Source organism: Echiichthys vipera (assembly GCF_963691815.1).
Source record: "Echiichthys vipera genome assembly, chromosome: 18".
NCBI lineage: Eukaryota > Metazoa > Chordata > Actinopteri > Perciformes > Trachinidae > Echiichthys > Echiichthys vipera.
The window spans coordinates 28,429,953-28,444,793 of NC_139843.1; the positions used below are offsets into that span (position 1 = coordinate 28,429,953).

A 14,841-nucleotide genomic window follows, 5' to 3' on the forward strand; every position below is an offset into this window, starting at 1 on the left:
ATCCATGTGTTTTATTCCTAATCACAAACTGTCCTGTCGGTAGGTGAACCCAGTAATCAGGAAGCACTGACTCTGTCACACACAAGAGTTTCATGCAATATGGCCTCCCAGCTGATTGCTACTTTTTGATTTTGGTCCTCCTGCATTTACTTCCACTTATTTACTGATTAGGGTTGCAAATGGGTGGAAACTTTCCATGTGAAGTTAAGCTGGGGAATTTTGGAAATATGCAGACATTTTATGTAGTCCATGGGCTCAAATGTGTGGCTTCAAAAGTCTTCTGCTTTGGGCTAAAAAATGTGGCCTCCATACTCCAGGGTATTATAAATCATCTGTGCATGTAGGTAATATGCACATTAATATATAATATATTAATATGATATATATTTCCAAAACTATATTTAAAATAACTGTTAAGGGCCAATCTTCAACTTCCAACTTTGAAAGATCACATTTCATTTTGCAACCCTATTACTCCTAAACATATCTGCTAGTTAGAGCTCTTTTAATGTACTTGATACAGAACAGGCATAAACCATAGTTTAGTGTGTTCGCTATAGCATTTCAACTAGCAATTATTTTCTCTCTACTGAATAATCTGTTTAGTGTTATCTGGTATATCTGTTCATGATTTCCTAGAGTCAAAGTCAGTCACAGACAATCAGTCTTCATTGTCCAATCAACAGTCCAAAACACAAAAATATTCGGTTCACAATCGCATGAGATTAAGAAAAGCACCAAATCCTCACAATTGAAAAACTGCTAGGGAATGTTTGCTTGTTTTTTTGCTTGAAAAAATTACTCAACAGATTAATCAATTATCAAAATGGTAATGTTTCTATCAATTGAGTTATCTAAACATTTCATCATGTCTGCATATTCAATCTTTTTTTCAACAGTCCACGGGACAAGTCAGAGGAAAGAAGGAAGACTTGAAGTCAGCATTGTACATCTCAAGGACAGACTGGTGATGTACCATGGAGGATTTCAGGTTGACATACCTGTGTCTGTGTAAAGAGGGAGGTGTGGAGCCCCAGGAGAGTGTTGTGGCTCATCTCCAGAAGATCAGGGCTGCTCAGGGCTCAAGACTAGACCTGAGTGGACAGAGCCTGTCTGCAGATACCTGCTCTGTGCTAGCCAAGGCCTTCCAAAAAGACACCGTCTTTACAGAGGTGTTGCTCAGTGACTGCATGCTTAGCGCAGAAGGTTTGTAAGACTTAGGGCGCACTCACACTGTCCTTCCACACCACGCCCCGGGCTTTAAGGTACTTGCCCCCCCTCCCTCTCCCCCCGCTGGCCAGCCCGTTGGTACTCACACTGCCTGGGCCTCGCGCAAATGCTTCTTGCCTTTCTATACGTCATCACGCCGTAACACGTCACACGCATTGAGACGTCATCGCGATGCGTCGCTTTGTTTACAAATCTTTCCATGGACCTCAGAGTTTTTTGTCCAACTGTTTTTGAATATTTTCATCCGACCAAATCTGCAGTAAACACTCCACTTCCCCATCACACCAACGTGAACCTTTCGCCGTCATTGTTTTTGTTAAATGTCCACGCATGGTCCGTCTTTTTTTTTTTTTCTATGTCCGAACAGGCGCACATAAATGACGTGTGAGCCGCCGTAGGCGTCGTGCTTGTACACGTGCGCACGCTCGTGCTCGTACTATGCAAACGCACTCTACAAAAGCCCACCTCTCTCAAACGGGCTGTGGATGGCCAGCTGGCCGCAGCTAGGTGCGGAGCGGTTGCACTCACACTGGTCAAAAGCACTAGGCTTTACCTGCAAAACCTGTTTTGGCCCGGTGCGGAAGGACAGTGTGAGTGCGCCCTTAGAATCAACAAGCCTATATGTAGCTCTGGTGTATTACAATATATTGTAAATTGCTCAATGAAAGAGCAGGTGTCAATAAGCATACATAGAAATGCAAATTTAAGCTTGATACAACGCTAGATTCTGCACATGGGATTTGATGACAATAACATCATTAATAACAATGTCTGCTTTCCTTCTTGTGTGTGAATCTCAGGTGCCAAAGTACTTCTGACAGGACTGTTTAGCAACACAACTGTAAAAGTCCTGGATCTGAAGGTAACCCCCGCTATATGAGACTGTCCACACTTTCAAACCCTAATGTATTTTATTTCATGAGATATGTATCGATAGTCTGTTGATGCAAATTATTGTTCACAGGGAAATAACCTGAGATCGACAGGGGCTGAGGTGTTGGGAAAGCTGTTGGCACGTAACAAGACTCTGCGTAGGTGAGAATGATGCTCTTTGTGGAATCCAATTCGTTTTTTTTTATAGTGCCAAATCAAAACAAAAGTTATCTCAAGACACTTTACATATACAGTGGAGATCAAAATTAGAGAACAAAGTATTAATACTTGATTTATTCTGAAATACTGTGAAAGAAACCTAATCAAAATTAGAGAACAGTTAGCACAGTGTCAGAAGAGAAGATGTGGGCTATAGGATTCAAAAATGAATAGGAAGTGTAGAGGCCCTTGCTTTGAATCACTTCAGCACATCTGTGCCCACAGGACATCACTAGTTTCTCACACTGCTCTGGTGTGATCTTGGTCAGTTCTTCTTCAGTCTCTTCCACAGTTCAGTAACTGTAGTGGGTCTCTTAGCCATTACTTTTTTGCCAAGGATTTTCCAGAGATTTTCTATGGGGTTTAGATCTGGACTCTGGGCTGGCCATTCCATAGTTTCAATAATCTTAGCTTCAAGGAACTGCTTAACTTATTTTGCAGTGTGACAGGGGACATTGTCTTAATGTCTAGAAATTGTGGGCTGATTGGGAGACAATTGCAGTGGAGGTATTGCATCTTGCCTAAGGAGGTTCACGTAAACAGTTGCATTCACTCCACCATGTAGCTGTATAAGAGGCCCAACTCCTGCTGCAGAAAACATACCCCAAACCATGACACTTCCTCCTCCAAATTTAACTGACTTCATTCTTTCCCTAGTCGTATGCCCAACATAATGTTTACTCTCATCACTGAAATACACTCTGGACCCGTTCTCCTCTGTCCACACAACATGCTCCTCAGCAAAGGCAATTCCAGCCTTTCATTATTTTTTGAACTTACTGCTGTTACTCGCTCGTGAAATAAATGTACCGTGGGCTTTTACAGCCTGCAAATGGGACACACAACCATTGTTAACAAAGCCACACTTAACACCATTGAAATTTCAGTACAACCTTTTACTGTCCTCCTGAGTGCCCAGTTTGTATTATAAACACTGTAAAACAGGTTTAGAGCTCTGTTTGTTTACATGATGCTGAATGCACCCGCTTCCGTCTAACATATATCCAGTGCATCTACTGACGCAACCATTTGATTGAAAATTCCAGTGTAGTGTCGGAAATCTTGTTTGGTAATCCCCTATAGAGTTCACTATTTAATAAACACTATATGAGTGAGTGAATGAATGAGGGAACCATTTTGTGTGCCGAGACAGATTCTTGCCCTGTCAAGCACTGAACTGGCGAGCAATTCCAGCTGCAGTGTTGAACTTATTCCCCACTGAGAGTCTTTGCGTAATCCTGTCCTCTCGTGCACTTGTTTATGTGGACGACCGGCCTTTTTGAAGGACTTAGATTAATCTGTGTCCTGTGTTTAAATATTCTTGAAATCGCAGAATGTGAACACCCAACCTCTCTCTGATGGTTGAGAGGGTCAACCATTTGCCATCATCTGGACATCCTGCTGTCTCGAGGTTTCAGTCCCCTTACAGCACCTTGCCATCTTGCAAAGTAACCAAGAGAGCTGCCAGATAAATAGGGTGTGTCCAACAATTAAGTCAATTTTCACCAGGTACCAGATTAACACCAATATCTGGGAGGTATCTGAAAGTGTTCTCTAATCTTGCTCACTGCTTTTTTTTTTTACAAGATATACGTTTTTGTGCCTTGGTCATTTAAAAAAACAAACAAACATGCTACTACAGCATTGCCGCACCAGACGGAAGCAGTCATGTCATTTTTTTAAGTTTTAATATCTGGTCATAATATCAGCTGGAGACTGCTGTATGGGGTCATTTTAGTATGCAACTGCATTTTTGTTTCATAAAATATTAATTAATATGAACTTGGAAAAAATAATCGTAACTTAGAGTCCATTTACTAGCTGTTTCCAGTGCTCGTATGTCTTCATCAGCCTTGGTAGTCACTATGGAACCACTCCATGACATGACTTAGCATCTCTATCCACTAGTAGCGAATCGTGGGGTCTGGCACCGAGCCTTCAATGGTTTTAAAGATGTGAACAGCTGTAACATTCGGCACAACAAGCTCCGACACACAGCTCCAATGTGCACATCATCATCACAAGGTAAAAAGCTCCCGCAGTTTTAGGCTACTGATTTAACTCTTCCCGCTTTGAGTCGGGCCGAACAACGCCCCTTAGCTTTGATATAATCCAAATTTACCACAGCCTAAAGTGCGCTATTGCTTTTATAAAATGGTTACAGACTATGGCAATATTAAAGTGATGGACTCCCAAACTGGAGGAGAACAACTTCAGGGATGTCTGGAGTGGGATGAGGGAGATCACCCGCTTCCAGCAGAGAGGTGGGAATGCCACCCTCGTCACCTCCAACTCATAACTCACGGCTGACATCCACCTCAGACACTTTCATATCCCCCATCCCCCAGTCTGGACTCCACATCACATCCAGCCAGGTGAGGAGAGAGCTGGAGAGGCTCAAACAGAGGAAAGCTGCTGGACCGGACCGCATCAGCCCTCATGTGTTAAAGGCATGTTCCAGCCAGCACTGTGGAGTTCTCCAACACCTCTACAACCTGAGCCTATGCCTTCAGAGAGTACCAGTGCTCTTGAAAACATCCTGCCTGGCCCCCATGCCCAAAAAAGGACGCCCTGCTGCACTAAAGTATTACAGGCCGGTGGCACTGACCTCTCACATTATAGAGGTCATGGAGAAACTGGTCCTTGCACACCTCAGAAGGCTGGTGTGCTCATCGCCAGACCCCCTGCAGTCTGCATATCAACCCTATGTTGGGGTTGGTGATGCAGAAGGCGTATTCTTCCCTGGACAGACCCAACTCCTCTGTCAGAATCATGTTCTTCGACTTATCCAGCGCCTTCAACATGGGTCGATGACTATCTGGGGGGCAGACCACAGTTTGTGAGATTACGGAACTGTGTGGCTGGTCATCTGATCAGTAACATCGGGGCCCCCCAGGGAACTGTACTGTCCCACTTCCTCTTCACCACATACACATCTGACTTTCAGTACTGCACTGTCGTGTAATCTGCAGAAATTCTCTGATGACACGGCCATTGTGGGGTGTGTTTAGGATAGGGGGGAGGCAGAGTACAGGGTCCTGGTTGACCGCTTTGTGAAGTGCTGTGGGGAGAACTACCTGCAGCTGAACATGGAGAAGACGAGTGGTGGCCTTTAGGGGGAACAAGCCCCTGCCCTCTTCAGTCAGCATCAAGTACCTGGGTGTCAAAAACTGGACTGGTCCACCAACCCACAGGCCATCTACATGAAGGGCCTGAGCTGACTTTACTTCCTGTGGAGGCCCAGGTCTTTTTATGTGTGCAAGAAGATGCTGCAGATGCCAACGGATTGAACAAACTGATTAGGATGGCAGAGTCTGTTGTTTGCTCCAAGCTTGTCACCCTGGAGGAGGTGGTGGAGGACAGGATGCTGGCAAAACTGCTAGCAATCATGAACAATCCCTCTCACCCCCTCTACAAGACACTTGACACACTGAAGAACAGCTTCAGCAACAGACTGATCCAACCCCGCTGCTCTAAGGAACGTTACAGGAAATCGTTCCTGCCTACGGCAATAAGACTTTTCAATTCATATACCTACGTCAGAGCCTCAATCAGCCACCTGGACTAAATCAGATCTGTAAATTCTGGCAACTCCTTCCTCTCCATCCTGTGGGCCCACCACTAGAAGGAGGAATCGCTGGGGTCGGGTGCACTGGGTGAGGTTGGCTCTGGGGACGTGGAATGTCACCTCTCTGTCGGGGAAGGAGCCGGAGCTTGTGTGGGAGATGGAGCGCTACCAGTTATATCTGGTGGGGCTTACCTCCACACACAGTCTGTGTAACCGTACTCCTGGATAGGGGTTGGGCCCTTTTCTTCTCTGGAGTTGCCCAGGGTGTGAGGATACTCTCAAACCCCTGGCTGAGTGCCGCGGTGTTGGAGTTCACCCAAATGGACGAGAGGGTCGCCTCCTTACGCCTGCGGGTGGTAGGGGGAGAAAACTCTTACTGTTGTTTGTGCATATGCACCTAACAGCAGTTCAGCGTATTCTGCCTTCTTGGAGACCCTGAATGGAGCCCTGCATGGGGCTCCAGTAGGGGACTCTATAGTTCTGCTGGGAGACTTCTTCAACGCCCACCTGGGCAATGATGGAGACGCCTGGAGAGGCGTGATTGGGAGGAACGGCCTCCCTGATCTAAATCCAAGCCGTCGTCTGCTATTAGACTTCTGTGCTAGTCACGGATTGTCTATAACTAACACCATGTTCGTACATAATGCTCATAAGTGTACGTGGTACCAAAGCACCCTAGGCCAAAGGTTGATGATCGATTTTATGATCATATCATCTGATCTAAGGCCGTATGTTTTGGATACTCGAGGGAAGAGAGGGGCAGAGCTGTCAACTGATCACCATCTGGTGATGAGTTGGGTCAGAGGATGGGGGAAGATTCTGGACAGACCAGGTAAGCCAAAACAAGTAGTGCGGGTGAACTTGGAACATCTGCAGGAGGCCCCTGTCCGAGAGATCTTCAACTCACACCTCCGGCGGAGTTTTTCTGGCATCACTGTGGAGGTTGGTGGCATTGAAACGGACTGGGCAATGTTCAAAGCTTCCATTGCTGAAGCTGCAGCTGTGAGCTGTGGCCTCAAGGTCTTTGGTGCCTCAAGGGGCGGTAACCCTTGAACACCGTGGTGGACACCGGTGGTCAGGGAAGCTGTCCAACTGAAGGAGGCCTTCCGGGATATGTTATCCCAGAAGACTCAGGAGGCAGTTGCAAGGTACCGACGGACCAGAAAGGCTGCAGCCTCTGCTGTGTCAGAGGCAAAGCAGCGGGTGTGGGAGGAGTTCAGGGAAAGACTTTCGGGCAGCACCAAGGTGCTTCTGGAAAACCATTCGACACCTCAGGAGGGGGAAACGGAACCGTCCAAGCTGTACAGTAAGGATGGGACGCTGGTGACCTCAGCTGATGAGGTAATCGGGCAGTGGAAGGAGCTCTTTGAGGAACTCCTTAATCCAACCAACAATTCTCTTTTGTAGAGGCAGAGCTGGAGGCTGATGGGGAGTCATTGCCAATATCTCTGGCGGAAGTCACTGAGGTAGCAAACAACTCCACAGTGGCAAAGCCCCAGGGGTTGATGAGATTCGTCCAGAAATGCTGAAAGCTTTGGGTTGGGAGGGGCTGTCTTGGTTGACACGCCTCTTCAACATTTTGTGGAAGTCTGGGACAGAGCCAAGGGAGTGGCAGACCGGGGTGGTGGTTCCCCTATTTAAAAAGGGGGACCAGAGGGTGTGTGTCCATTACAGTGGTATCGCACTACTCAGCCTCCCTGGTAAAGTCTACTCCAAGGTGATGGAAAGGAGGGGTCATCCTATAGTCGAACCTCAGATTGAAAAGGAACAATGTGGATTCCGTCCTGGACGTGGAACAACGGACCAGCTCTTCACTCTCAACGATCCTGGAGGGGGCCTGGGAGTATGCCCATCCAGTCTACATGTGCTTTGTGGATCTGGAGAAGGCATATGAGCGGGTGCCTCGGGAGAAGGCTGGAAACACTGTGAGGATCATGTTTTTTGATTTCTCCAGTGCCTTTAACACCATCCAGCCTGCACCTCTGGGGGACAAGCTGGAGCTGGCAGGGGTGAACCAGCACCTCACATCCTGGATTACCTTACTAACCGGCCACAGTATGTGAGGACTCTGGACTGTGTGTCGGACACAATTATCTGCAGTACGGGGGCCCCACAGGGAACAGTCCTGGCTCCTTTCCTGTTCACCCTGTACACCGCAGACTTCTACCACCAATCCCCTCACTGCCATCTACAAAAGTTCTCTGACGACTCTGCTATCGTCGGCCTGATCAGGGAATATTTTTTTTGTGGACAGATTTAGCTACTGTGTCCGTGAACATGTAGAGTTAGCTCTCTGTCATCAACACATAGGCCCAGCTGACTGACATTTCCAGTCAGTGTTGTTAGCAAAAAGGATAACCAATCATTTTATAAATACGTTGTACTAAATAAGACTAACCAATCAATTTATAAATATGTCCCTACAATGTATTCAAAGATGAAAATGGAGTGATTGTGACAAGAAATAGCCGTGATATACAGGAACTATATCACGGCTAACAACCAATCAGATTGCTTGATTCGGGCCATCCGTTTTATAAATGAATACATACACTGACAGACAGAGATTCCTTGGTTATAATGCATCAATTGGCCAAATGGCACCAACTTTGTGATGTCCACTCAGACATATCTACACCTACACATGTCCACCAAATGTGGTTGCAATAGCACAAAGTCTTCAGGAGCTATGACATTTATATAAGCCCCACCCCCCACTGGAGCCGATCCCAGCTGACATCGGGCATGAGGCGGGGTACATCCTGGACAGGACGCCAGTCTATCGCAGGGCACATAGAGACAGACAGACAACCATTCACACTCACATTCACACCTATGGGCAACAGTTTCAGTGTAGTTACCTGATTTAAAAAAAAAAGTGCAAAAGGCATATGTCATGTGTGTCACACACAGAGCCATGCAAAGAAATCATGCCTTTTAATAAAATACATGATCCAGCCCATATGAATTATGCTCAAGAACTCAAGAATGTCGGGTTGATTAGTCAAGCCACATCCAATCCTAAATTGAGCTGCTGTTTGCAGGCTGGTGTTGGAGTGGAATGCTTTGGGGGTGTGGGACGAAGCCTTCTCACTCTTTTGTGAGGGTCTGGCCTCCAACAGCGTGCTGACACAGTTGGACCTGCGCAACAATCAGATCAACCACCATGGAGCATCTGAGCTTGCTGTGGCCCTTAAACGCAACACCACTCTGCAAGGGCTAGGTGAGACACAGAAAAATAAATAATAGTTTGTTTTGCTTGTTATTCGGGCTAAAAGATTTGAGTTAATGTGCTACTGTGCAATTTAAATGTATTAAAATAACTTAATTAAATTAGTGGTCCATGTAGCTTTGAAGTACATATGATTGCACCAAGCATAAGCACAGAGGGTTTCTGTATGCAATCAAACAATATATTTAGTTTGAAATTGAGGTCCTAAAACTGTTATTTTGTTATGAACAGTCAACAATAATTTAATTAGGTATACAAATCAACCGTTGCTGTGTTTTGCATTCAGTACAGAACCTGCATCCTTCTTATTGCTTCCACTGTGCATAAATGTGAATAAAGTCAAGATACCAGTTTCCAACAATAAAACCAAATTTTCAGCATGACAAACAATCTTTAGCACTACTCTTGTCCTTCTGTGGTCTAACGAGTAACCTGGCTGGTGCCTTACTTTGCTTTGATGGTACCAGACACTACCTGCTGTGTGTTGCGTTCAGTACAGAACCTGCATCCTTATTATTGCGTCCACTGTGCATAAATGTGATAAGGTCAAGTTACCAGTTTCCATCAATAAAACCGAGCTTTCAGCATGACAAACAAACTTTAGCACTACCCTTGTCCTTCTGTGGTCAAACACCACTTTCCTAGCTATATACCTGAGCACTGAATAACAGGTATACCCAATGTACACGCAGTGAATAACAATGATTGTGTGTTTTCTACACACAGCAACCAGTGGCATACAGTGAGACCATGCCTGTTTTCTGTAGTCTGTACTAATCAGGGAAAATGTCTGCTTTTGGGATTAACAAACATGCAGAATGATAAATCTGATCCACATCTTGGAGTTGTAAATAGCATATTCTTGCTGTATTCTGGTGTATATCGCTTAACTGCCACACAGTCCACTGTAGCCTTTCTCACTGACTGTGTTTACAGATTTGAGGTGGAACAACATTGGTATGCTGGGTGGCAGGACTTTACTGGAGGCTCTACTGAAGAACAAGAGCATAGCACAGATGCAGATGGCAGGAAACAATATACCTAGTGACACACTCAAAGCACTTGGTAAGGTGTCAGTACATGGTTAAGCATGTGTGCTCATTGTTTGTAACTTGCGTTAAAAATAACTTACTTACCCCTCTACAACACACACACAGCTGCATCATGTATGGGTCCTTAACCATAAAAGAATTGCAAAAAACTTTTCTCACTTCCCTCTAGAAGGTATCTTTCTTGAGATACCTCTAGAGGGAAGTGAAACCTTCACAAACATTTTAAGCTTTTTCAAACCAGGATCTTTTAGTCTAAGTGTGACCAAAAAGTTATTTGATGAAAAGCATGGAATATTAGTAATGTTATTAACAGAGGCAATCGTTTTTCATATGATACAAGCTTTTCTTTGCATGATGTCATCACATCCTTCGCTACATAAGACATACACCATAAGGACAGCTGCTGGTGGGATACCGTTTTTGGATATACTGTATATTCAGAGGAAGTAATGCATCAATAAGTAACATCTGTTATTGTTACCACAGTCAATTTGAATAATGTGTTTACAGCTTTCATTGATGGGAAGGTATTAACACTATTCGAATATGGACTGATTTGAATGTGGTACAGATTATCACAGTGATACCTATTGACATGCACATGGTCCTCCGCTCTGGATCCATGATTCTCTCTCTGCACTCATTACCCTACTACCTGTTTAACCCTTTCAGAGCAGACCATAGTGCATAACTCAGACAGACAGTCCACCCTGAGAGAGAGCTGCAGCAGGAGCCAGATCCTCAGCAGGGAGATTCAGACACTAAAGGAGGAGAAAGGCCAACAGGTAACCTCACACTGAAGAATCAAATTATTCTGATTCAGAACAAGAACACTGGTGGATGAATACTTAAAAATCACAAAAAAATCACTTATGCCATTGAGAATCTGGCCATGCAGCTAGTCACAGAGGTTTTTAGGTAGGTAGGTAGGTGCAGATGAAAATAACTCTGGAGCTATCGGATGGATTTCCATGACATTTGTTCAGACAGTCAAGGTCCTCATAGGGGGTATTCTACTGACTGGGATGATCCCCTGCCATTTCTTTTAGCATCACTATGTGGTTGACTTTTTTTTCCGTAAAATATCTCAATTATGGGATGTATTGTCATGAAATTCAGTACAAATGTTCATTGTCCCAAGACGAATCTATCTATGACTTTGGCTGTGGTTACACTTATCAGTGCAAATTTTTGTAATCGGATGGGCTAGATGGGAAATCAGGTGTCTGTCCAAACTTTACACTTCAATGCGACCTGCCTGATCGGTGATTGGATTTATTTCCTGTAGAGATATATTCCTGCACAACAGATGCATCCAATATGGCATGAGAGAGCTTTCTTCTTTCCTCAGGGTTCCCTGCAGCACTTTACAGCCTAGGCAGTCGCCTAAGCAAGACACGTTTGCTGCCTTAACCAACCTCTTCCAAAAGAAAAAATAAATAATATATTTATATATATTCGGGGTGGAACGGTTACGGAAAAAATCCTTCCCATTCAGTACGCATGTCACAGTCCGGTACACGTTCGGTTTATGAGGTGCAACGTAGCGTAAGACTTCATGACCGCTGTCCTCTCTCTTATGCATCTCAGTGCTACATCTCAGCGCGTCAAGTTCCAGCTCGCTGCGAGACTTAGTCCACGCTCTCCCTGTAGGCACACAGCCACACCGCTACGCACCCTCCCGCTACGCTGTTCTTCGTGGGTTTCTGAATCCTCTTGGCAACAGCTCGCTAGGCTCCGCTCTGTTGTTGTTCTCAATCGTTTATGTCTGGTTAGCAGACAGCAACCTCCTCTCAGACACCGCCACCAGAGAGTCCAGTTTGACCTCCAGGACGGAGCCAGCCTTCCTGATGATCTGGCAAGACTCAGAGAGGAGCTGCAAGTCTGAGGTGTACAAGGTGAACAGAAAGGGGGAAAGAACAGTTCCCTGTGGAGCTCCAGTGCTGCTGACCACAGTGTCAGACACTCCGTCCCGCAGTCTGACATACCGTATTTTTCGGATTATAAGTCGCAGTTTTTTTCATAGTTTGGCCCGGGGTGCGACTTATACTCTGGAGCGATTTATGTGTGAAATTATTAACAATACCGTAAAATATCAAATAGGCCGGACTATTATTTATCTCTTTCTCTAGGCGTATATCAGCAATCGTCACACACACACGTCAACCAATCAAAATTCGGCGGGGGCGGGACATGGCAGAAGTGCATTGTGAAAAAAAAGATGCTACCTGCTACTTGGATTTGGCGGAGTTGTTCAGAAGTGACACCGAGGAAGAAGAGTTTATTGGATTTAGTGATTAGGAGTGACAGATTGTTTGGTAAACGTATAGTATGTTCTATATGTTATAGTTATTTGAATGACTCTTACCGTAATAAGTAACGTTAACATACCAGGCACGTTCTCAGTTCGTTGTTTATGCGTCATATAACGTACACTTATTCAGCCTGTTGTTCTCTATTCTATTTTTATTTTAAATTGCCATTCAAGATAAAAATGTCTATTCTTGTTATTGGATTTTATCAAATAACTTTCCCCAAAAAATGCGACTTTTTCCTTCTTTATTATGCATTTTCGGCTGGTGAGACTTATACTCCGGAGCGATTTTTAATCCGAAAAATACGGTACTGTGGTCGACCCGTTAAGTAATCCGTAATCCAGGAAACGAGGGGAGGGTGCACCTGCATCGCCGTCAGATTACGCATCAGCAGTGCGGGCCGGATGATATTGAACGCACTGGAGAAGTCCATGAACAAGATTCTCACTGTGGTTCCCGGTCTGTCCAGGTGGGTTACTGAAGTAATCAGATAAATGTAGTCCAGTATAGCACTCCAAGTATAAAGTAGCATGTAAATAAAATACTCAAGTAAAGGAGAAGAACCTCAAACTTGTAATTAGTCCAATAATTGAGTATAAACCTCTGGTTAACAAGGATTGTTTTTTGACAAGCTTGTTGCACTTTGAGGCCTATGACTAATATTTACATTGATAAAATAAAGACAATATACTGTATGCACTCCTATGTCGCTGCATTGTTTTACAATATCCATTAATGTGATGCTCATATTTTTACAGCCCCTCATTCATTTTCCAAATGAATTGAATAACCCTGATGTAGCCTTTATTCAGTCAGTTCAGTGATTGCTTTTTTGCGTATTTTAGTGAAAGAAAACATATTTTCTTCATTTTTTTCTAAGATTTGATAATGTTAAAGTGTTTATATTCTTACCTAGAAGGCAAACAATTGTTTACCTTTTTGCCAACTAAATATATAAATGCTTAAATGCAGCAATATCTCTCCTACTGTCTCAAAATCTCACTTCACTTTCATCTAAGATTGTTACAGTAATCCCTAAGCAAGCTGCCTTATTATTTCAGTTTTTGCATGATTGCATGACATGTCCTTAAGAATATCTGATTCAATTTTTTTTTAATTATTAGGCTACAAATCTGATACATGGTATTCTTAGAATCTAAAAGAAATAGAAAAAAACAACCGAACCGAACCGAAAAACCGTGACCCCAAAACCGTGATATGAACCTAACAGTGGATTTTGTGAACTGTTCCACCCCTAATATATATATTCAAAAAAATTATATGAGTGATATTAGCCATTTTGCTACAACAGCAGATGTATTTAGGTTTCGTAGTGAAATGAGGTGTCTCTCTCAATTCCAACAAGACTGCAATGGGTAGGCATGGATGTGGCGAAAGATGCATGAACAACAACCTGGTCATCAGCGGTACCATCTTCCCACACAAGAACATCCAGAAGCGCACATGGCAGTCACCTAATGGTAGCACCATCAACCAAATTGACCACATCATCATTAATGGTAAATGGTCTAGGTCACTGCCTACCAGGGTGCAAATGCAATAACAATAGAGTGTGGTCTTTACCTAGTTTGAAGTGTCCTGAGATAACTTTTGTTATGATTTGCCACTATAAATAAAATTGAAATGCCTATGGCGACCACTACCTAATCGCTGCCACCCTTAAACTCAAGTTGAAGAAGTCAATCCCACAAGACCACCTGCAGAAGAAACTGGACATTGCAAAACTCCAGTATCCATAGAAAAATTGAGTTTTTGTTGGATCTCAGAAACCGCTTCTACACGCCAGAGGCTTCCTTCGAAATGGAAGAAGAACCCACCATACACAGCAAATGGAATGCTATCAAGACCATATACTCTGAAAAAGCACAAAAGGTCCTGAGCTTCAAACAGAAAGGGGCCAAGGACATTACGCACAGACACCTAAGATGGCTAAGACGATGGAGCAGGACCGCATCACAAAAGTAGCCTTAACCACAAGGTAAAAGAAATCCTGGGAGGCCCAAAGCCACCTTGCGCAGAACTGTTACACAAGAGCTGGAACTGATGAACTTGTCATGGGGGGAGGCACAACTTGCTGCCAGGGACAGAATGCAATGTAGAATGCTCATTGAAGCCTTATGTCCCATACAGGGCGAAGAGGAGTAAGTAAATAAGTCTGTGATGATTCCCTGACCTTTGATATTTCCATCTGCCTCAGCTGTACTCGCTGTTTTGTGGTAATGATCTAATGACTGAATATATAATGTTAACATGCTACGATGCTAAACTACGACAGTCAATATGGTTAATTATACCTAAATACAGCCTCACAGAGCTGCTGGCATGGCTGTG

At 44.2% G+C, this 14,841-nt stretch overlaps 1 protein-coding gene across 6 annotated transcripts in view; it reads left to right on the plus strand.

Annotated features, from left to right (window-relative positions):
- The window catches only part of lrrc45 (leucine rich repeat containing 45), a 47,680-nt gene that overhangs the window by 5,502 nt on the left and 27,337 nt on the right, over window positions 1-14,841 (plus strand). For 5 of the 6 annotated variants that reach the window (XM_083933023.1, XM_083933022.1, XM_083933024.1 and 2 more), the window contains exons 2-7: window positions 900-1,206; window positions 2,031-2,092; window positions 2,195-2,265; window positions 8,935-9,113; window positions 10,059-10,187; window positions 10,847-10,959. In XM_083933023.1, the coding sequence (XP_083789149.1) occupies window positions 978-1,206; window positions 2,031-2,092; window positions 2,195-2,265; window positions 8,935-9,113; window positions 10,059-10,187; window positions 10,847-10,959 (783 nt within the window). In that variant the 5' untranslated portion in view covers window positions 900-977. The remainder of the gene's footprint in view (window positions 1-899; window positions 1,207-2,030; window positions 2,093-2,194; window positions 2,266-8,934; window positions 9,114-10,058; window positions 10,188-10,846; window positions 10,960-14,841) is intronic. The other variant, XM_083933026.1, reaches the window with a different exon arrangement.